Genomic DNA, 26172 nt, shown 5'->3' with positions numbered 1-26172 from the left:
TCATTAAAAATGTTTTGAAATAGGGGCGTCTGGGTTAAGTCGGTTAAGCGTCCGACTTCAGCCAGGTCACGATCTTGCGGTCCGTGAGTTCGAGCCCCGCGTCGGGCTCTGGGCTGATGGCTCAGAGCCTGGAGCCTGTTTCGGATTCTGTGTCTCCCTCTCTCTCTGCCCCTCCCCCGTTCATGCTCTGTCTCTCTCTGTCCCAAAAATAAATAAACGTTGAAAAAAAAAACTTTAAAAAAAAAATGTTTTGAAATAATATTTAATGGCATTAGAAAATGCCATGATATATTAAGTGAATAATAAGCAGGATACAGAGCTTTACACACAGTGGCCCAAAATCTTAAATGTTCTATATTAAGGAGAAAAGAGAAATGAAAAAAAAAAATAAAGAAATATGTCAGAACATTACATATTTGGATAACAGAACTACATATTATTTTTATTCATATTTTGTATATTTCCTTATTTTCCAAAAATGTTAGCAAGTTTCTATCAGATTTTTCTTCTCACATTCCCCCAAGTACTTACACATTTCTTCCTTTTCCATTGAGTAATACAGAAATTACACCCTTTAGTGAATAGGACAGTTTTTCCACCTAAATGTTAAACCCTGTAATTTTAAGAGTTGCTTCTATTAACGATGGAAATAAAGGATAACAGAATTTTTCCCTCAAGTAACTAAATCCTCAACAGTCAGGAATAGAATTTATCACTAAAATTGATGGATTATGGATAGACCAAAACCATGTTAAAAATAAAAGCTTACGGATTATGGAGAGCCCATATCTACATTACATAAAAAGTAAACCAGGGTGCCTGGGTGGCTCAGTCTGTTAAACATACAACTTCAGCTCAAGTCATCATCCCATGGTTCAAACCCCACATCAGGCTCCATGATAACAGTGCAGAGTCCGCTTGGGATTCTCTGTCTGTCTGTCTGTCTGTGTCTCTCTCTCTCTGTCCATCCCCCACTCACACTTTCTTTCTCTTTCAAAATAAATAAATAAACTTTAAAAAAAAAAAAAGTAAACCATACTTCTCTCCTTCCTAAACATGGACATGTACCAATCCCAGCACATATTCAATGGCTATTCACTCAAACAAAGAATATTCACCTCTTATCAGATACATTACTCATAATCTATATTATTAATAACTTTGTATATAAAGATGGGCCATAATTGTCTATAGTAGAGTGCTCTTCCTGACCAGCTATCAGAGAATCAAGATTCTAGTCTCCAGTCAGCCACTGAATCAATGCAATCATAGGAACCTGTTTTCCTTGGTTATAAAATAAGGGCACTGGCTTTTATGTTACTTGTCTGAGAGAATTGTTATATGAATCATATTATATCAAACACATAAAGATATGACAAACACATAAGGTACTATAGTTATTATGATCATCAGCCTAATTCAGAGTTTCCTAAACCATGTTAAGAGTATCTCATTCAACCTTTACATTTGCTGAGCCACACCTTAGAATTATTTCTCACTACCAAGTCCTTAGATTTGATAATATGTGTGATATTAGTAGAGTCCTTAAAAATAGAAGATAAAATTTTTGACTTAACACTGATACCTAAAAATGAAATGTGTGGTTTAAAGTATTGATTAAACAGGGGCACCTGAGTGGCTCAGTCGGATGAGCGTCTGACTTCAGCTCAGGTCATGATCTCACGGTTCAGGGGTTCAAGCCCTGCATCAGGCTCTGTGCTGACTGCTTGCTCAGAGCCTTGAGGCTACTTCAGATTCTGTGTCTCCTTCTCTCTCTGCCCTCCCCTGCTCATGCTCTGTCTCACTCTGTCTCTCAAAAATAAATAAATGTAAAAAAAAATTTTTCAGTATTGATTGAATCATTCTGATAATATTTTCCTACAATTGCAGAGTGAATGAAACACCAGGTCATACTGCCCAGATGAAATGGTAAGGTGGAGAAAGCCCTCTGCTGATGCCATACACCCCTCACAAACAACACCAAGTCTCCTCCCCTTACTGATATTCTGCTTTCCTCAAATAGCCAACTCGGCTAGTAAAACCCTGGAATGTTCACATTACTCCTCTTTTGTGGCACTCACTTACAATGCGTAGAGCTGGTCCACCTTCCTCACCAAAACTGTGTCTTTGGGAGGCTACAGTCCTGTAGTCCTATGTTCCTCTTCCTTCTGCAGACCCTAGTTCCTCTGCACATTTTTAAAGCATATGATCAACAAATATTTAGAATTAAACCACATATTCCAGCTGTGCCTGGGTGGCTCAGTCGATTAAGCATCCAACTCTTGATTTCGGCTCAGGTCTTGATCTCACGGTTTGTGAGTTCGAGCCCCACATTGGTCTCTGCGCTGACTCCATGGAGTCTGCTTGGGATTCTCTCCCTCTTCCTCTCTCTCCATGCCTCCCTTGCTCTGTCTCTCTGTCTCTCTCAAAATAAATAAATAAATAAATAAACAAACAAACAAACAAAGAAACAAGCTTTGGTCAGGGGGGTGGGGAAGATCATAAAATGAACCACCAAATATTTCTTTCATCATTCACCTCTTTCCCCTAGCAAAAGTAGTCGATGGTGTTCCAGCATTCATCAATGTTCACAGTCTGTGGCTCTTCTAAAATACGCTGAAAGAAAAATCAGGTAATCTTGTTCTACCTCTTAACTCACATGATTTTAAAACTCAAACATGATCACTTAGTTAAAGGCACTGTCTTCAGTTTAAGGGACAAGAGTAAAACTTTGTGTTCTTAGATATTACATACATATAGCTTTACACCCAGGCTATAATCAAATCGCCACAACAAAAACTTGCTAAACAACTAAAGCTAACAATTATCTATGTAACCCTACTTCTGATCACATTTTAAATAAGTAATCCAATATCCTAAGAGTTGAACTTTCATATGTTTTGCAGGACATGGACTACTAACTGCAGTTTATCCTTAAAATAGAACAGTTCAACTAATTTTAGACTCAAGTGCTATAAAGCATCATAGCTGCCAACCAACTGGATACCTGAATCGTAGCAGCAGCATATGCAGATAACTGAGCAAACTGTCAGATAGCTGAACTCTGAGACACCACATGCAATCCTCTGAAGTGGCGACATTTAATGCATGTACCCAAAAAAAATTGTAGTTAAAAACAACATGACCGTATGAAAGGAAATAATCAGGGCCTTATTTATTTAAATAATATCTATAATATGCAATGGTTTATAAGTGTCAAAAGGAGGCAACTGTATAAAAAGTCATTAGCCATTTGCAAAAAACATATCTACTACAAGACCATTATCTAAAACATACAAAGAATTCTTAAAACTCAACAATAAGACAAACAATCCAATTAAAAAGTGGGCAAAAGGCCCAAACAGACACCACACCAAAAGAGTAAAGATGGCAAATAACCATATGAAAAGATGTTCCACATCATATGTCATTAGGGAACTGCAAATTAAAACAATTCAAAACCATTTCACACCTTTTAGAATGATTAAAATCCAAAACACTGACAACACCAAATTCTGGTGAGGATGCAGCACAACAGGAACTCCCATTCATTGCTGGTGGAAATGCAAAAGGGTACAGCCACTTTGGAAGACCGTTTAGCAGTTTATTAAGATAACAAAGCCTTACCATACGATCCAATAGCTGTACTCCTAGGAATTTACCCAAATGAGTTGGAAACTTCTGTCCATATAAAACCCGGCTCACAAATGTTTATAGCAGTTTTATTCATAACTGACAAAAGCTGAAAGCAAGAAAGATGTCCTCAATAGATGAGTGGATAAACTGCGGTACATCCAAATAATGGAATATTAGTCAGCAATAAAAAGAAATGAGCTATTAAGCCATGAAGGGACATGGAGGAACCTTAATTGCCTATTACCAAGTGAAAGAATCCACTGTGAAAAGGCTACAAACTACATGATTCCAACTAGAGAACTTCTAGAAAAGGCAAACTATGAAGACTAAAAAGATCGGTAGCTGCCAGAGATTCAGGGATGAAGGAGGATGAATAGGTAGAATGCAGAGTATTTAGGGGCAGTGAAACAATTCTGTATGATACTGTAATGGTAGACACGTGATACATGCATTAGTGAACCCTAATCTAAACTATGGATCTTAATAATAATACATCAATATTGGTTTATCAATTATAACAAAAGTACCACACCAATGCAAGATATCAAAAGGGGAAACAGTAAGGGGCGAGGAAGGAGTATATGGGAACTCTCTGTACTTTCTGCCCAATTTTTCTATGAATTAAAAGTACTTTCAAAGTAGTCTATTCACTCAATAAAATAAAATAAAATAAAATAAAATAAAATAAAATAAAATAAAATAAAATAAAATAAAAGCTACTGGCCTAGGAGGAGCCAGAGGACTTGAGTCATCTATGTAATCTCTGCTGCTCAGAATACTTCATATATACTACTTTATCCCACCTTCACTGAGCCAGTGAGGTAGACTTGATGCATCAGACCTCACCAGGTTAATAAAGGCAGGACAAAATAAGCCACCAAGTAGTAGTATCCATGCCAAGAATCAAGAATGCATACAGTCACACTGGCATGGCCAGCATGGAGAACTGTAACACTGCAAATAAGGGCATGTTTTAATTCACTGAGACAATAGTATCTTTGTAAAATGTCTTTAATACCAGGATTCACTGGGAAATATTTTCACCCACTAGAGAAAAATCAAGACTTTGTCAATTCGCTTTGACGATTCTTTCCAGGAAACATTTCAGGCATGTATCAAAGCGGCCACATTCATTGGTGACATTTACAAAACTTAATTCTTTTCAAAATCTCAACCTAAATACACACCGAAAATGCTCATCTTAAAATTTTATTTTCCTTTCATGGATATCTAATAATTAGAATTTATAATCCAGCTAAGATATATAACAGTTCAATCTCCAAAGTCTATTTAACACTTGAATTGAAATAAATGTCTATCAATTTTTAAGCTATTAATTTTTTTTCAACGTTTATTTATTTTTTTTGGGGGGGGGGCAGAGAGAGACAGAGCATGAACGGGGGAAGGGCAGAGAGACAGGGAGACACAGAATCGGAAACAGGCTCCAGGCTCTGAGCCATCAGCCCAGAGCCCGACGCGGGGCTCGAACTCACGGACCGCGAGATCGTGACCTGGCTGAAGTCGGACGTTTAACCGACTGCGCCACCCAGGCGCCCCTGAAGCTATTAATTTTAATGTCATGCATCCATTTAACACATCCCAAGCAGTTGTAGTATTAATCAAAATCACAATCTTAATAAAAATTTTTTCATAAAAACAACTTCTGCAACATTTACCAATGGAATGAAACTCAAAATATATAGTATGTCAAATATACACTTTATGTTCAAATGCCATGGCCACCATTTACACCAATATGATCTTAGGAAAATTAACTTCTCTAAGCCTCAATTTCCATATGGGCAAAATGGCAGTAGTTGTAGCAAAGATGAAAGAGTTATGAGAATTAGAAATTATACATATATAATTCATTCGCAATACCCAGCACTGTCTGGCATATAAGTAGGTAAGCATATAAATGGTAGCTATTATTTTTACTATTTTCAGTTAGAAATTAAAAGCTTCACCCATAAATTAAAGGATGGCTTAGAACTTACAAGATCATGTAACTACTGCACTTCTTATATACCAAACAAAACTGACTACAAATCTGAAGTTTACATAGGAGGGAAAAAAAGACTTTTTGAAATAAAACCAAACACTACGAATTACTGAAATATATTGAAAGGTTTGTTTTTAATAACTTAGTTATTTCTACAAAGGATCTTAAACCGGTAATTTTATTTGCTTAAAGAAAACAAATTCACTGCTCTAAGATATTACAAATCCTGCTCAGAGTATTCCAACAAGATTGATAAGCCATTACTTCAGGAGCCCTACATTAAATGGAACATTCCAGTTTTCTAGGTCACACTACTTCCTGTATTTCCAAAGTCAAGCAAAACAGCATTCATACCATTTCATTACCAAAGAAGATCTAATAATCATTTATATTAAAAATTTGTTTTGGGTCACCTGGGTGACTCAGTCGATTAAGCATCCAACTTCAGCTCAGGTCAGGATCTCACAGTTTCATGAGTTAGAGCCCCTGCATCGGGCTCTCTGCTCTCTCAGTGCAGAACTCGCTTTCAGACCCTCTGTCTCCCTCTCTGACCCTCCCTTGCAGTCTCACTCTCTCTCAAAAACAAACGAACATTTTTTTTTAATTGTTTCAGGGGCACCCAGGTGGCTCAGTTGGTTAAGCAACCAACTCTTGATTTCAGCTCAGGTCATGATCCCAGGGTCATGGGATCGAGCCCTGCATGGTGCTTTATACTGTCCACACATGGACCCTGCTTGGGATATTCTCTCTCTCTCTCTCTCTCTCTCTCTCTTTCTCCCTCTGCCCCTCCGCTGCTCACTCACACTCTTCTCTCCTCTCTCAAGATAAATAAACTTTAAAAAAAAAACTGTTTCAAAAAGATACTTTCTAATTAACACACTACACATTTTTTTTTACACAAATTAAAAAGAAAACACTCCAGGCTTCTTCAAATGTAACTTCAACAATGAAAGTTGCTGCACCCCTTCCCAGTCCCATACACAGAACCAACCAGTCAGCCATCCTGTCAACTTCTATAATTTCTCTTGAATCAGCCTTCCATTCCAACCACCATAATTATACAGCGGCCTGTCTCCCTACTGTCACCAAAGTTATCTCTCTAAAAGCTATTCTCACTGGTAACATTCTACTGAAGATCATTAGGGTTCCCTTCCCTACCTACAGAATAAAGCCCAAACATGATCCTCAGTGAGGCATTCAACACCCTTTCGATCTGCCCCAACGTAACCCTCCACATTCACCCACTTCCATTTTCCTACAACCTCTACACACTTGCATCTCAAAAACTTATTGTGCACTTTAGCCAAATGCTCAAAATGGATTCTATGGTTATAGTAATGAAATGGAATGGTCACACTAGTCTTTCCTCTTGGAGCTTTCCTCCCTGGTACCCTTCACCTCACAGGGTAAAATCCCTTCCAACCATAAGTACAACATCCAACGCGAGCAGAATTATTTGCTTCCTCTTCTGAAAGAGATAATAGTAGGTTGAAAAATAACAGCAAATAAAATTACATTAAAGAAATAAACTAACAAATGGGGCACCTGGATGGCTCAGTCAGTTAAGCATCCGACTTCAGTTCAGATCGTGAGTTCGAGCCCCATGTCAGGCTCTGTGCTGACAGCTCAGAGCCTGGAGCCTGCTTCAGATTCTGTATCTCTGCCCCTCCCCCCACTCACACTCTGTCTCTCAAAAGTGAACGTTTAAAATAAAATTTTCAATAAAAAAAGAAATAAACCAAAAAATAAATAAATCCTTATTCAATCTGTTATAGAAATAATGATGTATTTCAGCAGATAGCTGCCTGAAATTCCTTTTTGGAAGTAAGTAGCATGTGATTTCCTAGTTTACTAAGAGCTGAGAAATGGACACAAAAGCCTTTCTTTTCAAAAGAAAAGTCCCATGTAACAGAAGTACCCAAGTTTCTTTTTAATTAATAAGAAATAATAAATATTCTAAACTACAAATCCTCTCACTCAATTCGTTCATCAGACAAACGGTCAGATAATCTTACACATTTTTATACTCAGTTGTAGAGCTAAAACAGAAAGGAACACCCAACAGCCTCGATACTCTCCATCTTTCTGTCACCTCTATAGCTTCGGATGTTTTCACAATCTTCAATTTCATGAAGACACTTTGGTCAAACAGTCCAGCTCTCCAGAGCCAGGCTCCTGGGCACACATGACCCAAACGCAGAAACACTGAAGTTTCTTTGCCTGGCTACAAATTAACTGTAAGACAATAAATTGTTCCCACTGCCTCTCCTTACATGTCATTTATTACCTAAAACATCACCACTGAGCCAGATAATAAGCATCTCCACATTGCTCAAATAAAAAAACTTTCAAAAGCATAAAGCTTTTTTAAAAGTCCCTGGGTAAATAAATGTTGAGAAATCTACAAAAGTCTAAGTCAAAACAAAAGAAACCAAAGGAGCATCAGTCTGATATTTTGGGTTCAATGTTAAATTCACTAACAATATCTAATAACTGCAAACATTCCTAGACTGATAGTATTCCTTATGGTAGGAGGCAATGAATAAATTATTTGGCCAATTTGAAATTACTTTCAAATCCATGTTGTAACATTATAAAACATTCAACTGTGTCATTTTGAAAATCCTCAAAGATTTCAGCAGAGCTCTCAGATATTCTCTTAAATTTTAGCAAAGTCAAATATATTGTGTTATGGTCGTTAACATGTGCCTAAACTTTAAGTTTTGAATTTCAGGGCAGATACTTTTCCGTCTGTGTGCCAGACACTGCTGGTTGCAAACTCTATATCCATTTTTTTCTTATCCTTTAAACCAACACAAGTTCAACTGTGTTCAAGCGGGTACTTTCCTAGTCTGCTATGCAGATAGCAGTGACCATTTTAATAGTTCCCGTGAAGGAGATACTAGTGAAAGTTGCTAAGTGGGCTTCTAAAAAAAACTCTTTAAAAGGAGGCCAACTCAATTAGTTTGCACCTTTTGTCCTTTGTCCTTGCACTTCTTCCTCCATGTGGAAGTAAGACACAAGGGATAGAAAAGGAGCAGCCATCTTGTGATGACAGAATGACCACATGATACACAAGTGGCTAAGCAGCAATATAGAAGTCCAGGTCCTGTTGGCAAATCCAGGTATCTTTCAACCCTGGTCTGCCTACCTGCCTACCATGACCTCTCAGTACCTGATACAAAGAAACACTATCATCTGTTTTCTGTTACAAAGAATCAAATACAATCCTAACACTTACTACCAGATTAGGCCTATTTCATTCATTAAAGGAAAAGAAAAAACCAAGACTAATACTGTTATAACTAGCTACAATATAATACTATCAGGATGCAGCACAGTTGAAGTGCACTATTATACAACTATTACATTAACCTGTGAGCAGAGCATAAGCAGGTGAAATGTGAAATCAAGTTTTTGCAGCATCCTGGAATCCAAGTGAAAACCACTGAGCAAGATCATCAAAGACTACACAGTATGAAGGGAAGAAAGTTCCTGGAAACCTTTACACTCCAACTTTCAAATCAGATGGCACCAGAGTAGTTTACACAGCAAAAGGACAGGATTTTTGCCAACCACACATCTATGCAGGCCATAAAACTGAACTTGAAATGAAAACTACAGGTGCAGTGATTCTCAGTCACCAAGCACATAAGCAGAATTACATAGCCCTGAGAGAAGGGACTGAAGCAATTACTCAAAGTTTTCATGAAAAACAAAATTTTTTTTTCCTTTTTTTCCTAAGTAATCAAAGACGATTTTTACAAGTAACAAATCTGGCATGCAGCTTTCAAAGAGAATGATAGTGAAACATTTTTTTACAGTTGTGTGGGGATAATTAATTTCCAGATCAATGGGAAGGCATTCATTTGGTTGCACCAAAATAAACTACCTTCTTTTTAAGTCTAAACTGTATAAAATAAGATTTGCTGGGTTCGTATTAATGATGTCATTTTTCACATTTAACATCCTTTTCAAAAAGTAACAACATTGAGAAAATTAAAGCTTCCAATGACAGAGCTAACTAGCAGAATTTCACGGATTAAAGTGACAGCTAATTAGTATGAATAACATAAAAACATATAATTAAGTATAACAGTATACAGGTTAGTTTCCTTACACTGACCAGAAAAAAAAAAAACCAAGAGGGATTATTCTGTCCTTTTATGCTAAGCTACTAAACATGTTTTGTATTACATGGTAAATACAGTAGATAAGCTAATAAATATTAAAGAAAGCCACTGACATGGGCAATTTCTAGCATAAACAATAAGTAAATATGTTTTATTTGTAAATAAATGCTTTTACTCCCCCTGACTGTGCTGTTAGCTGAAGTAATGTGATGTTTTTTTAATTGGATACCCTGAATATTCTGACCGTATGTTTTATAAGAGGACTACAATATGAATCAGAGCACTGCACTCCTCTCTGCAGCAAATAGATCTGTGTTATTCTAATTCAGCAAACAGTTGCCTATTTTTACTCAGAAGTAACGGACCAAAGCAAGACACGAGAATAGGCCACACCGTAAGTAATTAGGGCTCACTCACTTGCCACTAGTGGGTTTTCTACAAAGGACTAGGTTGGAAGTCCTTGCAAGGCCATCTGAGGACTAAGCCTGACAAAACTCTCAGCTCCTAAACCCAGTACTCATAATTGCTGACAGTATAGATTATTACAACTCTACGTTTCTGACAACAGACAAATTTTGAATTTGTTCCAGCTGACTCCACCACTTACACTATTCAACAGCTGGGGCATATGATAACTTGGCAACCTGATAATACACTAGCTGAATGCAAACTCATTCTGTAACCAAGGAACTTTGTCAGAAATGAAAGTCAAAATAACCTCTCTTAAGTTCAAATGGGAATGCGAGATGTTTGAACAATGCATGATTTCAGAAAATGAGCAACTGTACTTTGAAAGTTTAGTGAACTGACACTCCCTATTCAAAGCCTACAATTCTTTCCTGATTAGATCAGCCCCCACAGCAAGTCATTGGGATCATAAGCACTATAGTGAAGTCATCATATTGGATACTGATGGGAAATCATAACTGGCTTCAAAACACATTGGGAAACAATGAGTTTTCCAGGTCTCCAGTCTTTCACATGATACACTAACCAATACTCTTACTTTCCTTTACAAAACTAAATGAAACATAGAACATCTATAAGGCCAAGTACAAATTGATGACCTAAGCATTTTAAAACCACAAAGAAAATGAAGGAAACAATCCTCACTTTTTTCTGTGAAATTTTGGATGTGTTTGAAAAAGTGTATGCCTAAGTGCAATACTGATCATTAGGTTATAATTAAAATGAAGTGTCATGAAAACTGCAATGGCCTTCAGATCTTTAGTTTTCTTTTATTTCCAAAGGCAAATAGAAACAAGCTTTTGAATAATGTCTGCTTCTGCAAGATAAGTCTAATCAGCACTTCAGTTACTGTTTTCAAAGTCACCTGAAAACAGCCACGTATCACTGAGGCAAAACTCGATGAGACAAAAATTCATATGGCTATAATTTTTTTCGAAAGTATAAAATGTTTATGCTTTAGAACTTTCAACTTTTTTCTTTGGGATTTTAAAGAGCACAGGTGTGTGTCTTCAATAAGGTTTACTAGTCTATATTGCAATGTTTCTCATTTTTAACGTTCTGGAGACAACTGATTAAGAAAGACATAAACATGAGAATATTACACATGTACGCAGACATAAATGCTACCAATGTGCTTTCGCCTAAAATACCACTGCATTTGCTCAGTGGCAGTATTATACACAATAGAGTCTTGGCACAAAGGAATTCTGATTGTGCTGTTTACAAAATTCTATGTGGATTAAAAGAATGTCAATAATAAAACACCTTCTAGAAAGAGATAAAACATATTACTGGATGGGTTTTGAGATTTTTGGAGATTTGGAATTTAATTATTCAATTCAGCATTTTATATTTCTACTAATAGAAAACTATTAATGCGGGCCATTTTTAACCATATAATGCCCATTCAAATTACAGAAATTGAGCCCAAAGCCAATATTCGAAAGATCTAAAGCCATTTGAATCCAAGATATGAATCAGACCACTATTCACTATTAATATATTAAGACTCTGTGAGCTAGCCTTGGGTGTGCAGTGTTTCGGTCTCCTTACTGTGTCTCTGTACGCACTGAAAAATGATTTCCAGAGACAAAAAGACCCTTTAAGAGGAGATGGTGCACTTTAAGATCGAAGTAAACAATACTAAAATATGAAAAATTTATCAGGTTGGCACAGAATTTCCCCAACATAAAGTATAGGCAAAAAAAAAAAAATCTCAAAATATATTGCTTTATATTTAAATTTACAAGAGTCGCTGACTTAAGTCTTTCATCCATCACAATCAAATAATTTTTATGACACATAAGAACAGGTATATAGTCACAAACCATAAACTTTTTTCAAATAAAATCGTTCTAAGAAAAATGATTTGGTGATGTACTCAGTGGTGAAACAGCCCATGTATTTAAGAACCCCAGAACCTTTTGTATAGGGTTAACCAATACCCCATGCAAAGCAAGAGCAGCAATGCCTTAGTAATTCTATGGAGAATTAATCGGTACCCACCCTCCCAGGAAGAATTATGATTATGCATAGTACTTAACAGCTTTTACAAGGGAAAGAAAAATGCAATGTGCTCAGAACCCAAACCCCTTCCCCCCACGCCACAGCCTATCAAAGGGCGTCTCCAGACCATCGCCCACCCTTCTGTGAGTCAGGGTTACTGAATCCCTTCCAAAAAGACCTGGTCCATTCCCAAGACTGGTCCAGACACCTGTTTACCTATGCCCAAGCCGTAGTGGCTCTGGTTAAGCAAAGATAACGGTTACCCGGCTGGTGCGTGCCAAGCCCCGCAGCCCAAGCACCGGGTACCACATACCTTTGTACCTCTCCAGGACATCCTCATAGGCCTGGAGGTACTCCTGCTCCTCCACGTACAGGTAAGCAGCTGGCGAGAGGTACCCCGCCATGCCGAAGTTTATCTAAGCGATGACTGGCCAATTCCCCTTTCCCCCTTCTAACCCCGGGAGTCAGCAAGACGCTGCCTAGGGAACTGGAAAAGCGGAAGGAGCGGCACGCTGGTGGAGAGCACTGAAGCCGGAGACGCAGAGCCCGGGGCGCGAGGGGGTGGTGGGCGCCGGAGCCGGCAGAGGAAACGCCCAGGCCCCCTGGCGGGCTGCGGGTGCCAAGCTGCCGCTCCGGGGAGCCAGAGTCCCTCTCAGGTTTCAGCAGCAGCAAATCTCGGCAAGCCCGGGGGCGGCGACAAGCAGCGCCACACCACGCGGAGGAGCCTGGAGCACGGTGGGGACAGGCGAAGGGCGGCAGGCGCCGGGACCCTCTTCGGCCAACGCGGTCGCCACCCTGGCCCTGCGATGGGTGCCTGCTCCGGGCCGGGCCGAGGCCGCGGCGGCGGTGCGAGAGGACTGGCGCGCTGCCTCCGCCCGGGATGCTGCGCGGCGCATCTGCGGCATTTCCTGGCCGCCGCGCCGCAGACACTCGCCCGCGCCCCCGGAGAAAGGGAGGGGGAGGGCGGAGGGCGGAAGGGAGGGGGCAAGCGCGGCGGTCAGCGCCCGGGCTGGCTAGGCTCCGACCCCGGCGCGGCTCGGCCCCTCCCTCCCAGGCAGCGCCGGGCGCCCCGTGGCCCCCTCCCCGGCCCGCCCACCTAGGTCGGTCTTGCTGCCAAGCACGCCCACCCCCGGACACTGGCCGGCCAGCCCGGATCCCCAAGGGTGAGGTTTCTATTTGGGACCCACAACAGGTGCCTGGGAAACAAAGCCGCAGATCGCGGTCACTGACGAGCGCAGGATACCCCCCCACCCACCCCCTCAGCCCCTCGCTGAGCAGTCTGCAGTTCTCCCCGGGGAAGGGGTGACGCGGAGGAGAGTGGAAAATACACTTCAACCCAGCTTATGGCATAGAGGGACTCAGGTCACTCAGTGGTAGCAGCACGGGACGGGGCCGGGTGGGGGGGGGGAGGGGGGGTCCCTGCTCTGGGCACATCTCGGGGGCGGGGCGGCGCGGCCTCTGCAGGTGGCCCTGCGCGTCAGGGCCTGACAGCCTGGAAGCTACTGCGCTTGCGCAGCCGGCGGACCAGCCCTCGGTCCCTCCCTTCCGCCCCCCAGAGCCTGTCGGCGCATCTGCCGCTGGGCTCCTAGGAAGCGGCCACAGCCAGGTCAGTTCACAACGCCCCCAGGCTACTGTGTCCCCTCCCTTCTTCTCTCTACCCATTATTCATTCCACACAGTACTGGTAGCCACTGAATTTGAGTAAAATGGATACAATTCTCTTAACTTTGGCATGTCATATACTAAAGTGGTGAGTTTTAAGGGTCCATTGGTGGAACCAGTGGGTACGCAGATCATGTAAATGGATGTGTTTAAGAGTACTGATTGAAGTCAGGCTGCCTTGGATGGCATCCTGCCTCCTTTCTGTGTGACGCGGCCAAGTTCCTTATCCTCTCAGAACTTCTCCATCAGTAAAATGGGGGGATAATAGTGCCTACCTTATAAAGTTGTGGCTTTATACGTGTTAGCTACTATTAATAGATAAATCAACTCATTGTTGACCATCTGACTTATGACAGCTTCACCTTTTGCCCACATCTTCCTTCCCTATTTCTTCCCTTCATATGTACTGACCTTTTGTCCTTGATGATATTTTTTTCCTTTCCCTTTCAGTGTTGCGAATCTGGAACATTTTCCATTAACTCTTAGATGGGAATGAGTACTCATTGAAAAACTATATGCTCTCGAAAAAGACTTATTTGAGTTATAACTGGAAATCTTTACTTCTCCTGAGCAACTGGCCTACTTTTGTTATTCCAAACAAAGCAAAACCCTATCTCGCCTTTCTACCCTGACCACTGGCTTATAATCTGAGTTTGAGCCCATGTCCCACCAAGCACTTAGGATCACTAGTTTTCTTGCAACTTGATATGCGTTTATGTACACATTAGTGCATGAAGTAATACACATGCGTTATTTGTGACACCTTCTTAAAATGAAAGAGTTAGCAATTAGATCCCTGAGACTCATTCCATTTATAGACCATACAGGTACACAGATCTCTCAAAACTGTTTTGTGTCCTTCACAATGAGTAGGGTCATTGAGGGTACAGTCTGAGTCTTCATCAAAGACTGAAACCCAGTAGCACTCCGTTTTGTGAATATAATCAGTGCTCTCTTAATTGATTTTAACTCTCTGTTTAAGGAACCAGTCAAAATGAACAGCAGCAGCATTTGGGCTTTTCTGTAAAAACAGCCTTTGCCCCATGCATGCTTGGAATGGTAATACTGGGTCAACCTGCTAATAATAATAGTCTATTCCATATGGAAGCAGCAGTTAAGCACAGCAGTTAAGAGGCTGGCCTCTGGAGTCAAGAATGTTTGAATTCAGATCATAGATCCACCTCTTCCTAGGAAGAGTCTCTCCCTCTCTCAGCAGGTTTCTGCACTGGAAAATGGAGAAAATAATTATACCTACTTCATAAGGTTGTTGGGAGACGAAATGAGATAATGTAGTAACTGCTTCTAAGAGCATCTGGCCATCAACAAACTCATTTATACAGCATTTGCCATGTGCCAAGGAATTCACAAAAGGTTTTACATTCACTACTTTATTTATTCACCACAGCTATAACCCCCTTTGATAAAGAAAATGGAGCTGAGAAAAATTCAGGAAATTGCTGAAGAAAATACAACTGACTAATGATAGAGGGAGAATTAAAATCCAAGTTTACCTGAGTCCAAAGTCTGACTCTGCTTAGATCCTTCAATTCCCACTTCAAAGAATTTACATGGGACAAAAATCCCTATTTTAAAACAGCACTGTCACCAACAAACCATGTACCTTTATGGGCACTTCAATACTAAAACACCCAACTTACAGGGAACCCTGTAACTAAGAACAGCAGATCTATATTGTTCTTATGTAAAAGCCATTTATACAATGGATATTACAAAGCCCCATTCCTCACACTTCGTCATCTTATTCTCACATTGACCCTGTGAGAGAAAGGAAAGGTATACAGTCTCAGATTTTAAAATGAGAGAACTACAACAAGTGCAAAAGCACTTTTAAAATCATAAAGTGTCAGACATGCGACACCAGCACCAATAAGATTCTCCAAAATGTGAACCTGATTATGTCACTGCACTGCTGAAAAATCTTCCAAGAATTCCCCCACCCCTTACGACACAAATAGTCCAATCTCCTCAACATTGCACACAAGCTCCTCTGTAATTTCTGCTATTCCCTACCAAACTCCATGCTTTACTACGCATATTACTTGAAGTTTCCATTTATCATATTTTCCCACTTTTTTTAAGCACTTAACTCTGATTTCTAGATTGCCTTAAAGTTTCCATTTAAACACATCTCCCTACCTTTGTTCTTGTGGTACCATCCCTCTGAAGTGGTGTTCCCGTTCCCTCTATTTCCATCAAACTCTTCAAATCTCACCTCAAGTGGCACTTCCCCCCAGAAGCCTCTCAGGAACCTTCCCTCTCTGTCCAAGCTAGTTAGACTCTCCTCTAGATTCTTTTCATACTAGGTACTTATAGTCATTACAGCTAATCTCTCACACCGTGTTGTAAGTATCTGACAACACATCCAGTTATCATACTGAACAAAAACTTCCTTAAAGGCAACAGTATGTGCTTTTCTTCATTTTATTCCAGGACTCGATAAATTTTTATTAAATATGAATTAATTAAGGTATCCCACAGACCATATGGTCTTTTTGACTCTAGGCATTTTCATGTTCAATTCTATCTTTGTGACCTTAAAAACAAATAAAAATATTGGACTTTCAACTCCTTTATTACTAGGTAATGAACACTATTGACAGCCTCATACCATTTCTGAACCTCATCCCATGTCTTACTAGGGATGAATTTCAAAGACGGGGTGAGTTTTGGGCAGACTGAAAATGTCTAATAAAGTTAAGAGTCAAAATCTTTTAATAGTATGTTTTCAAACTCCACAGCATCAAATTCCCTCCACTTATCTTCACACGGGGTGATCAGCAGTGATCTTATCTTCACATGGGGGTGATCAGCAGTGTATTTAATACATAATATATCTGAATTTCATATTTTAGCCACATTATTATTAAATAGCTATTCGAAGACCGGCCTCCAAGTCTCTGCTCCCAAGGTATGATTATTGTGATTTGTGTAGAAAACAGCAACTTACCAATATTTATTTTAAATACAGTAGCACATTTCCATAGTAGGGCTGCTTATTCTATTCATAATTTTGTTTTCTTTTTGATTAATATCTTAAAAGTATGTAACTTGAGGGGTACCTGGGGTAGCTCAGTCTGTTGAGTGTCTGACTTCAGCTCAGGTCATGATCTCATGGTCTATGGGTTCGAGCCCTGCATCAGGCTCTGTGCTAACAGCTCAGAGCCTGGAGCCTGCTTCAGATTCTATCTCCTCTCTCTGCCCCTCCCCTGCTCACACTCTGTCTCTCTCTCTCAAAAATAAATAAACATTAAAAGAAATTTTTATAAGTATGTAACTTGGAAGTCTCAAGTGCATTAATAACCACTAACTTCACAGCGATCCCCACAAATAACTCGACAAACATTTTACGAGTAAGACATGGCTCCTGCCCTCAAAGAGTCTCCAGTCTACCAACATCAGCAGCTACTTGCCCACTGCATCCCACCAGAACTGCCAATTCTTCCATTTCTTCCCCATCTGCAGGGTACAATGACAGTCTCCCCAACTTCTCCTGACTTCCTGCCTAGTTGTCTTCCTCAGCTTATATAATGTCATTCCCCATGACAAACACCTGATCCGTCCTGCTCCCATAACCCCTTCCTGCACTAATGAAAGCAAAATATCCATTTCTGCCACCACTATCAAAACCCTCGAGCCAAAAGCACCTCTTCCTTCCACAAAAATGCACAGAACACAGGTATCCTGTTCTGATGGGCCAGGCTTTCCACAAAGACCCAACAACTTCTCTCAGTACCCTCTTTTCACCTATCTTCCCTTTCTGCACAGCCAAAGATAGGGTGGAGTCACCGTCTCCTCCTCTCCATGCCCCGGACCTGCATGTAGTTGGGGGAAAAGAGGGGAGGTACAAGGAGTCAGGCCTCAGTGACTAAACATTTTTTAGTATTTGAGGAAGGCGGTGAGAGCTAGGTCTGTCCCAGCTCCCCCAAGCCACCCCTGTTCACTCTCACTTGGCTCCAGAACAGTCTCCCTCCTAGATCCTCCCTCCTCCTACCCTTTCCCGGCTCCACCCCTCCTCTCAAAGGCCTGGAAGAGACCAGCCAGCATCTCACAACAGACAGAAGAAGCTCAAGGCTGTTGCCCCAGAAACCCAGACTACAGAATGGCTGGCTGGGCGCTGTTTGTTTTTCCCGTAATCAGAAAATCCCACTGGGGGGACCATAGGGGGAGTCTCAGCTGCTGTGGTGGCTGGGATCTGGACTATTCCCCACCAGCCCCCTCAGAGGAAGATAGAGTACCAACTTTGCATTATAGTGGGAGGCAAAAGAAACTGGGTGGGCACCCCCACCCCAGGAGTGGAGAGGAAAGAAGGCCAGATCCACTGACTGCAGAAACTAGCTCTGGAAAAAGCCTGACCTTTGGCCTTTGCAAGAGCCCCAAAAGACTTATACCATTTCTGAGAGAGAGAGAGAGGGAATTAGGGAATTGAGGAACAATCACCCCAGGAAGCAAGTCTCATGCACAGAACACAGAAGAGAGAACCACACTAGCACTGCAAGGTTGGAGGACTGGTTTCCTCAGTGTTCTCAGCTTTCAGCTGGGTAAAACAAGCCATCCCTTCTGGTTCGACTTTTACAGCCAATGCAAGGGAACACCGGTAACAGAACAGAAATGTTGGCACCTCCCATAAATTAATTAATCAGGAATGCATGATGGCTAAGCCCTGAAAAGCACCAGGGACAGAAAGCTGCTACGGACACATGATGCTGACAGAGATGCTACATTTAAAAAAAAAAAAAATGGCATCCAAGTTGCTGAAGTACCCTCTACAATCCTGGGTACCAAAAGCCAGGAATCTACCCCAGTTAAATCTGCGTAGCTCAGTGTCCCTGGGCAAAAATGGAAAAGAAGGCAGCTTTCTCACAGCTTCTAGCAAATGCACTAGGAATCACACAAGTTAATACTTTCAGAATGTCACAGTAGCTACAGCGTGTAAATAGGAAAGTTTAATGCAGATGTCTGTAAATATCCCCTTGCATTTCAAAGGTATCAATTCATCCAACCCGAAGACAAGGCCAAATAGCTTAGTCACCAGCAGGCTGGGCAAACTGCTTTCTCGATATAAATCGGGCATAAAGTAAACATGGTCATCCTCCTCCCCCACCTAGAGCACCAATCTACGCCCGCCCGGTGCATCAGCAGCTCCCAGCTACAGCCCCGGCCCCAGGGGGTAGAGGGTGAATTTCGCAACTCTCTCTAGGCTCCATCCTCTCCCCGGATGCGCTTACCTGCTATCCTAAGCACTGCCCTCTCAGCGGGGTCCAGCACCGAGCCCCCGTGAATCTTTCTTTTTGATCTCTCATGTTTAGGCAAATTCCAGGGTAAGGTGTCTCCCGGCGCTGGAGATGCCGAGCCAGATTTCTGGCTGAAATCATCTTCATCAGAAAAATCCGCAGAGGAAGACATAGAGCAGCGATAGGACGCGTTCCCGGAACTCTACAGAGGATGACACAGAAAAAAGCATTAATAGCAAAACACTCACATATGCTCATCGCTTTCAACAGTCCCCTCCCTGCCCCCAAACTGAGTCTGGCATTCTGCACCATCCTCAATGCTGAGGGGAAACACAAACAAGAAATGAAACCCAGGGCTCACCATCTTTTCTTGGCCGTGTCTCGGACGGCAGAAACAAAACCCAGGCGGTCCCAATACATAGGAGATTTGCACAGAAGTGTGTGGCCTGCGGTCCGGCCACCGGCTCACAAATGACTGGCCCAACAATGAAGCCAGAATCAACAGCCTTCCTGTTACAAATCTATAGTATCTGGCTCCCCCAGCAGGACAGGAGAAACATTTTCCATTACTAGACTGCTGGTGAATTCATTAATGCAACTAACTCAAAGTTTCAAAAACAAAGCACAAATGCAGGATGTTGAGTCCCAATTCCTTTCCGTTTCAAGTCGCCTCACAACTGGAGTCTCCTTTCTGATGAGTTGTAAGCCCCTTGTCCTCTTTACTTAATTTTCTTCATGAGATTGAAGCAGGTTCCCGGAAAGGAGCAAGGAGGGAGGAAGGACAGATTCTGAGAAGAGCTTTTCTTAAGACTGGGGAGAACACAAAAGACTGTTTTCAGAAGCCCAAGACAGATCCAATAAACAAACATCTGAACTCAGTTGAGAGTTCTTCAGATAATTTAAACTTCTAGCAAAGTAACAGCTGCCAATAATGTAAATGAGGATGATGCAGCTCAGTGACAGGAAACAGCTCTTCTCAGCTCCTGGTCATTACACAGTGAAATGAGAAACAGGATGCTTCTACCAAAGCACTTTGCCTGAAGGTTAGTCCTCCCTTCGTCCAGCAGGAACAAATCTGCAGGATCATATCTTGCATCAAAAGGTTCTACCTTCCACACAGGGAAAAGGCACGAGATATTATTCCTGCCTTCTTTACTGAGGTAGGTTTGTGATTATTTAGAGAGCTGCTGGCTTGCTGTGGAAATAAGGATGTTATCTGTGCTGCGAACAGTGATATAAATAAAGTACCGAGGGGGAATCTGTACTTTCCCATTTAGAATTCCACTTGCTAAAAAAGTAAGGCTCGTTGTAAAGATGGCAAACTGGTGCAACTCAAATTCCCGAAATGGATCTTGCAGTCACAGACTCCTAAGAAGCAAGTTGCAGACCGGAATCAGTGAGGCATACTCCAATTTGAGCAAAAACACTGAGCTGCTCACAAAAGCAGTGGCGACTGCAGCAAAACAGGCTGTGTGAGCAACATCCCAAAGCACTCACTCACGGCCTGTGAAGCAAACTATAAGTGAATCAGGACTATTAATCTTGCCTCCGTCTATTCAGGCTTGTTGCTACACATGGTCAACACCACCATTTTAAAAGTACACATAATATTTCCCAGCAAGTAAAGTGTCTAAGATTTATCTTGCGCCCTATTCTTTCCCAAAGAAATGGTCTCCATTTTATTTTACCTGAAATGTCATCGCCTTGGCTAATTTATTTATTTAGATTTTTGTGTGTTTTCCTCATGGCAATAATGTATGAGGCAAACATGAGGTAAATAAATAAAATTGATTTTCTAAATTGTTGCTAGAGTCCACAGAGAGTTGTGAGTGGGTATTAAGTCAGTCACAGAATGCCATTATCAACCTAATTTATTTTCCATGCTTTTCTGAAAATTCATCTTGCACTCTCTGATGTCGTGTTATTGGCTACATCTGTGGAAAAGGGTGACATTCTTAAAGACTTTCAAAAGGGTATTGGGTTTCTTTGGTTGCCTTGTCTTCCTTAAAATGGCTTCCTACCTGTCCTTACTTAAGGTCATCCCTTATCTGCGAGATTATATTTCTTGCTGTTGCCCGCACAATTTCACTGACTATAGTAATTTGATTGTTTATCTTTACAGACAGACTTAGGGAGTAACTGTTAAAGAACTGCTCCTTTCCAAAAACCACTGGTTATTGATTTTTGTAGATAGAGTAATTTTTTTTAATGGCCAGAGTCTCAGCTGATTGAACAGCAAAATGTGATTTATGCCATGACATAAACACCATTAATCACACATAGCCAGATGGGAACAGTTACTACCCCTGGACCCAAGGGTGTTGACTGGGGCAGCTTCTAATCTGGTAGTGTCACTGGTAAACAGATAAGAGAGAAAAGGAAGAAAAGACCATCAGCAACACTTCTTTCAGCAATATATCATATGAAAATATAGACACAGATACACAGACCAAGGGAAATCATGCATATTTCTCTTTGGTCAAGTCTCCCAAACTACATAACAAAAGCATTTTAAGAACGTATTAGGGTTTTTTACACAATAATTTCCATAAACACTTTTAAAAATGTAAGTAAACTATACAAAATTAGGCCCATTTGAACCTTGAAAATTGAGAATGGATTTAAATGAAGCTGCTTTGAAGGTAATCAATCCTATAAAACTGTTATATTTTTTATTGATTTGAAATGATTTGATTCATGTCAGTATCTTGGAGACTGGAGGGAAGAGTGTAAGAATATAGTTCCTGGGGTGCCTGGATGGCTCTGTCAGTTAAGCGTTCAGCTCTTGATTTTGGCTGTGGTCATGATCTCACAGTTCATGAGATTGAGCCCCGCATTGGGCTCTGCACTGATAGCATGGACCCTGCTTGGGATTCTCTTTCTCCCTCTTCCTCTGCCCCTCCCCAACTCATGCGCACACACTCTCTCTCTCTGTCTCTCTCAAAATAAAATGATTAAACTAAAAAAAAAAAAGAATACAGTTTTCTTTTCGAAAAAGCTAACCTGTTTTCTGGCCCCAAATCCATAGCCTCACGTTTGATGTGGAGTTTGCAGGGATTAGACAAAGGAAGAGGGCTCTTGTGACCAGCAAAAGCCCCAAGATCTTATCTCTTATTGCCTAAGGTTTGATTCCTATTAAAATATAAACATCTATGTCCATGAATAAGAGATTTGATAATTACAGTATATCCATACAATGAACTAATGAACTACACTGCAGCAATTAAACAAAAATGTTACCCATCTACACTAGGATTCCTTTTAAAAAGTGTGTGTGTCTGTGTGTGTGTGTGTGTCTGTGTGTGTATGTGTGTGTGTAGATGGATAGATAAATAGATAGGTGATTGATAAATTGGTAAACAGAAGATAGGTAGATAGATAACTATTTACCAGTGTATAAACAATGGTTTCTCAGAATGTTGACTAATATTATAAATAAATGGACTTAATTTTATTCCTTATAATTTTTAAATTCAAAACAAGTACACAAAAATATTACTAAAAAGAAAGCTACTATGCCAAGAGTCAGAGAAAATAGCAAAGGCCCTGAGAAGAAGTAACTAGTTAGCCAGTGTTTTTAACCATTTGGGGCTCACAGGCACCCCTGAAAAGCTGAAGAAATCTATGGGAACATCTCTCTAGAACAGAACACATGGACAAATATACACAAACTTTGCACATGATTTTATGGAGTTCACTGACACACTGACTCCAGGTTAAGGACCCCAATTTACACCATCATCTGTCATCACCATTTGGCATTCATGTTGAGTACAAAAGAAATAGGAAAGCACTGTGGACTGTGCAGAAGAAGAAGAAAGGGTAATTAGGAGGGTAAAGACAAAGTTGGCCTGGGTCATAATATTTTTAACATTTGGCCTTTTTTTTTTTTTAATAAAGGACTGTGAACCACTTCAGGACTGATGTTGGGTCTCTAACCAAAAACACCAGGTTGTGAGAAATCTAAACACCCTGTATTATGTCTTATTACAACCTAGTTATTAAGGCAGTCTTAACAATTGAATTAGATCACCAAAACTCTAAAATGACTTTCCTAACAGCCAGTGCATTCACATGGTATAAAAACAACCCAAATGTCTTAAAGCCAAGATAATTAGAGAATGCAACATTTTTAGAAGGGGATCTAAACAATAACTTCTCTAATTGAAACCCCGGTGGGGGATCTGAGATAAGTACAATGGAACTGCCTAAATTGGAAGCCGCCCAGTCTTAGCACCCTGATCCGCAGGAAAATGCCAGGAAGTTGTCTCTGCACTAGGCATTCTCTAAATGCAATGGAGAAACAAGTGCAGAGATAAGGGTTTGTAAAAGAGCCAGACTTTTAGGATCCCAGAGACTGGACAGGTGACTTCCACAAACCTGCATACCTATATTTTATGCACACTTCTGCAAATATATTTCCAAAAGTTTACCAAAAGGTTAAAAACTAAAACACATAAACAATTAGATTGTGGGGCATTCTATAAAATAACTCTTCTGTACTCTTCATAATGGTCAATGTTGAGAAATATACACACCAAACAAACAGAGCATGTTATAAATTTAAAAATAAATACAGCAGGGGCGCCTGGGTGGCTCAGTGAGCTAAGTGTCTGACTTCGGCTCAGGTCATGATCTCACGGTTCATGGGTTTGAGCCCCGTGTTGGGCTCTGTGCTGACAGCTCAGAGCCTGGAGCCTGCTTCGGATTCTGTGTCTCCTCTCTCTGCCCCTCCCCTGCTCATGCTATGTCTCTCTTTCTCTCAAAAATAAAAATAAACATTAAAATTTTTAAAAATAAAATTAAAATTAAAATAAATGAAGCATACTAACAAATTTGTGAACCTTGATGAGATTCTATACTTTTGTTTTAAGCTAAAAAGAATATGTTAGGGACAACTGGGAACATTTGAACATGGATTATGGATTGTTTATTAGATAATATTGGGATATTATTGTTTATTTTCTAAGATGTGATAATGATATTGTGATTGTATAGGAAAGTGCCTTATCCTGGGACACTTTATCCTTATCTTCCAGGGTGAAGAAACTCTTGATGTCTGCGCTTATTTTCAATTGTTAAAAAAAAAAAAAAAAAAAAAAAAAAAAACGAGAGAACTGGTAAATATAGCAATAGGTTATGGCCCAACAGGTTATCTGTCCCTCCCCTGCTCATGCACAGGCATTCTCTCTCTCCCTCTCTCTCTCTCTCTCTCTCTCTCTCTCAAAATAAATACACTAAAATAATGAACATAAAAAATAATAAGTATTCACAATACTACTCTTTCAACTTTTCTACACATTTGAATATTTTCAAAATGAAGAGTTGGGTGGGGGACAGGGGTGGACACACAAGTAAGACCTTTCTCGGTTTCTCTGAGTGTTGCTTAATCTAGGCCTGTTCTCACAACATCGAGATCCCTGGACTGCAAATATACAGTGATAGTGTCCATCTCAGTAATTTTTCATAGTATTTCTTGATATACACTTTGAGAAGCACCAAAGCAGTAGCCTAAATCAACAAGACACCAGAGAAAGGTGATGTGCTTGCCTTAGTCCTAAGTATAGTTTTAGATGAAAGGATATAAAAGAGACTTCACCAGTATTCGTTTAATATACAATCCAGTGAACACAAAGTTGGTTCAAAATCACATTTTTAAAAAAATTTTATATAAACAAAATAAAAGACATCAAAACTTGAAAAACGTGAAGATCTGGGGTACCTGGGTGGCTCAGTTGGTTAAGCGTCCAACTCGTGATATCAGCTCAGGTCTTGATCTCAGGATCATGAGTTCAAGCCCCATATTAAAAATAATAATGATAAAATTAAATTAAATTAATTAAATTAAATTAAAACCATGAAGATCTAATTTTGTTTAAAATCCCATTGATTAGGTAAATATATAGTAAGACCCAAAACAACTTGTATGCTAGTTTTTTATTGGGAAACAAGTCAAAAAAGCAAGGGCCCATTATCTGATATTACAGATCCTAGAGAAAACAATCTCTACCACAAATAAACAGATGTTGATGAAAACAGTTAAGGAAAATGTAAGAGTGTATTTAAACCCTTGAAAACCAAATGAATTATGATAAACTGTGGAGACTATGTGCTTGTTTTAAATTTTTTTAAAACCTATTTGAACAATTCAGTGTATCTCATTAAATAAATAGTTTTTAATTAGCCTCCCAACTGGAAACCACTTTTAAACAGTAAGAGGGAGGGAGCTTCTGCTTTGATGAGACATCAGCTATCTCCCACTCTCTCCTTTTAGGGGACATTTGCAGGAGCCCTTAACTGAAAGGGGAAGAAGAGCCTAGGTGGAGTTAGGGGGAAAGAGAGGTCAGAAGGAAGGGAAGCTAGAAGGCTCTTGGATCTCACTCCATGGAGGAGGCTTTGGGCAAAGAGTTAAGGAAGTCAAAGGTTTCTTTTAGGTGGACAGGGCGAGTTCATCAGTCTCTGAAAGAAGAACACTGGAATTCAGGACACAAATTCTTCCTAGAAAGATTGTGCATTAAAAGTGTTCCATGGGGGGCACCTGGGTGGCTCGGTTGAGCGTCTGACTTCAGCTCAGGTCATGATTTCATGGTCCGTGAGTTCGAGCCCCACATTGGGCTCTGTGCTGTAGTTCAGAGCCTGGAGACTGCTCGGGATTCTGTGTCTCCCTCTCTCTATGCCCCTCCCCAACTCATGCTCTGTCTCTCAAAAAAATGAATAAATGGGGGCGCCTGGGTGGCGCAGTCGGTTGAGCGTCCGGCTTCAGCCAGGTCACGATCTCGCGGTCCGGGAGTTCGAGCCCCGCGTCGGGCTCTGGGCGGATGGCTCAGAGCCTGGAGCCTGTTTCCGATTCTGTGTCTCCCTCTCTCTCTGCCCCTCCCCCGTTCATGCTCTGTCTCTCTCTGTCCCAAAAATAAATAAACGTTGAAAAAAAAATTTAAAAAAAAAAAATGAATAAATGTTAAAAAAAAATAAAAACAAAAAAAGAGTGTTCCTTGATATTATGTTTCTGGGGA

At 40.6% G+C, this 26172-nt stretch overlaps 1 protein-coding gene across 5 annotated transcripts in view; it reads right to left on the bottom strand.

Annotated features, from left to right (window-relative positions):
• The window catches only part of DST (dystonin), a 496498-nt gene that overhangs the window by 351964 nt on the left and 118362 nt on the right, over window positions 1–26172 (bottom strand). For 4 of the 5 annotated variants that reach the window (XM_047102585.1, XM_047102584.1, XM_047102586.1 and 1 more), the window contains exon 4: window positions 19154–19361. In XM_047102585.1, coding sequence (XP_046958541.1) covers window positions 19154–19361 — 208 coding nt within the window. Of the gene's footprint in view, window positions 1–12559; window positions 12651–19153; window positions 19362–26172 lie in introns of those variants that run through there. The other variant, XM_047102587.1, reaches the window with a different exon arrangement.

This window comes from Lynx rufus, unplaced genomic scaffold (genome assembly GCF_022079265.1).
Source record: "Lynx rufus isolate CCGP_SWC_20201006 ecotype Redwood Valley unplaced genomic scaffold, mLynRuf1.p SCAF_6, whole genome shotgun sequence".
In the NCBI taxonomy this organism is placed as follows: domain Eukaryota; kingdom Metazoa; phylum Chordata; class Mammalia; order Carnivora; family Felidae; genus Lynx; species Lynx rufus.
This window is presented reverse-complemented; position numbering and strand designations above follow the sequence as displayed.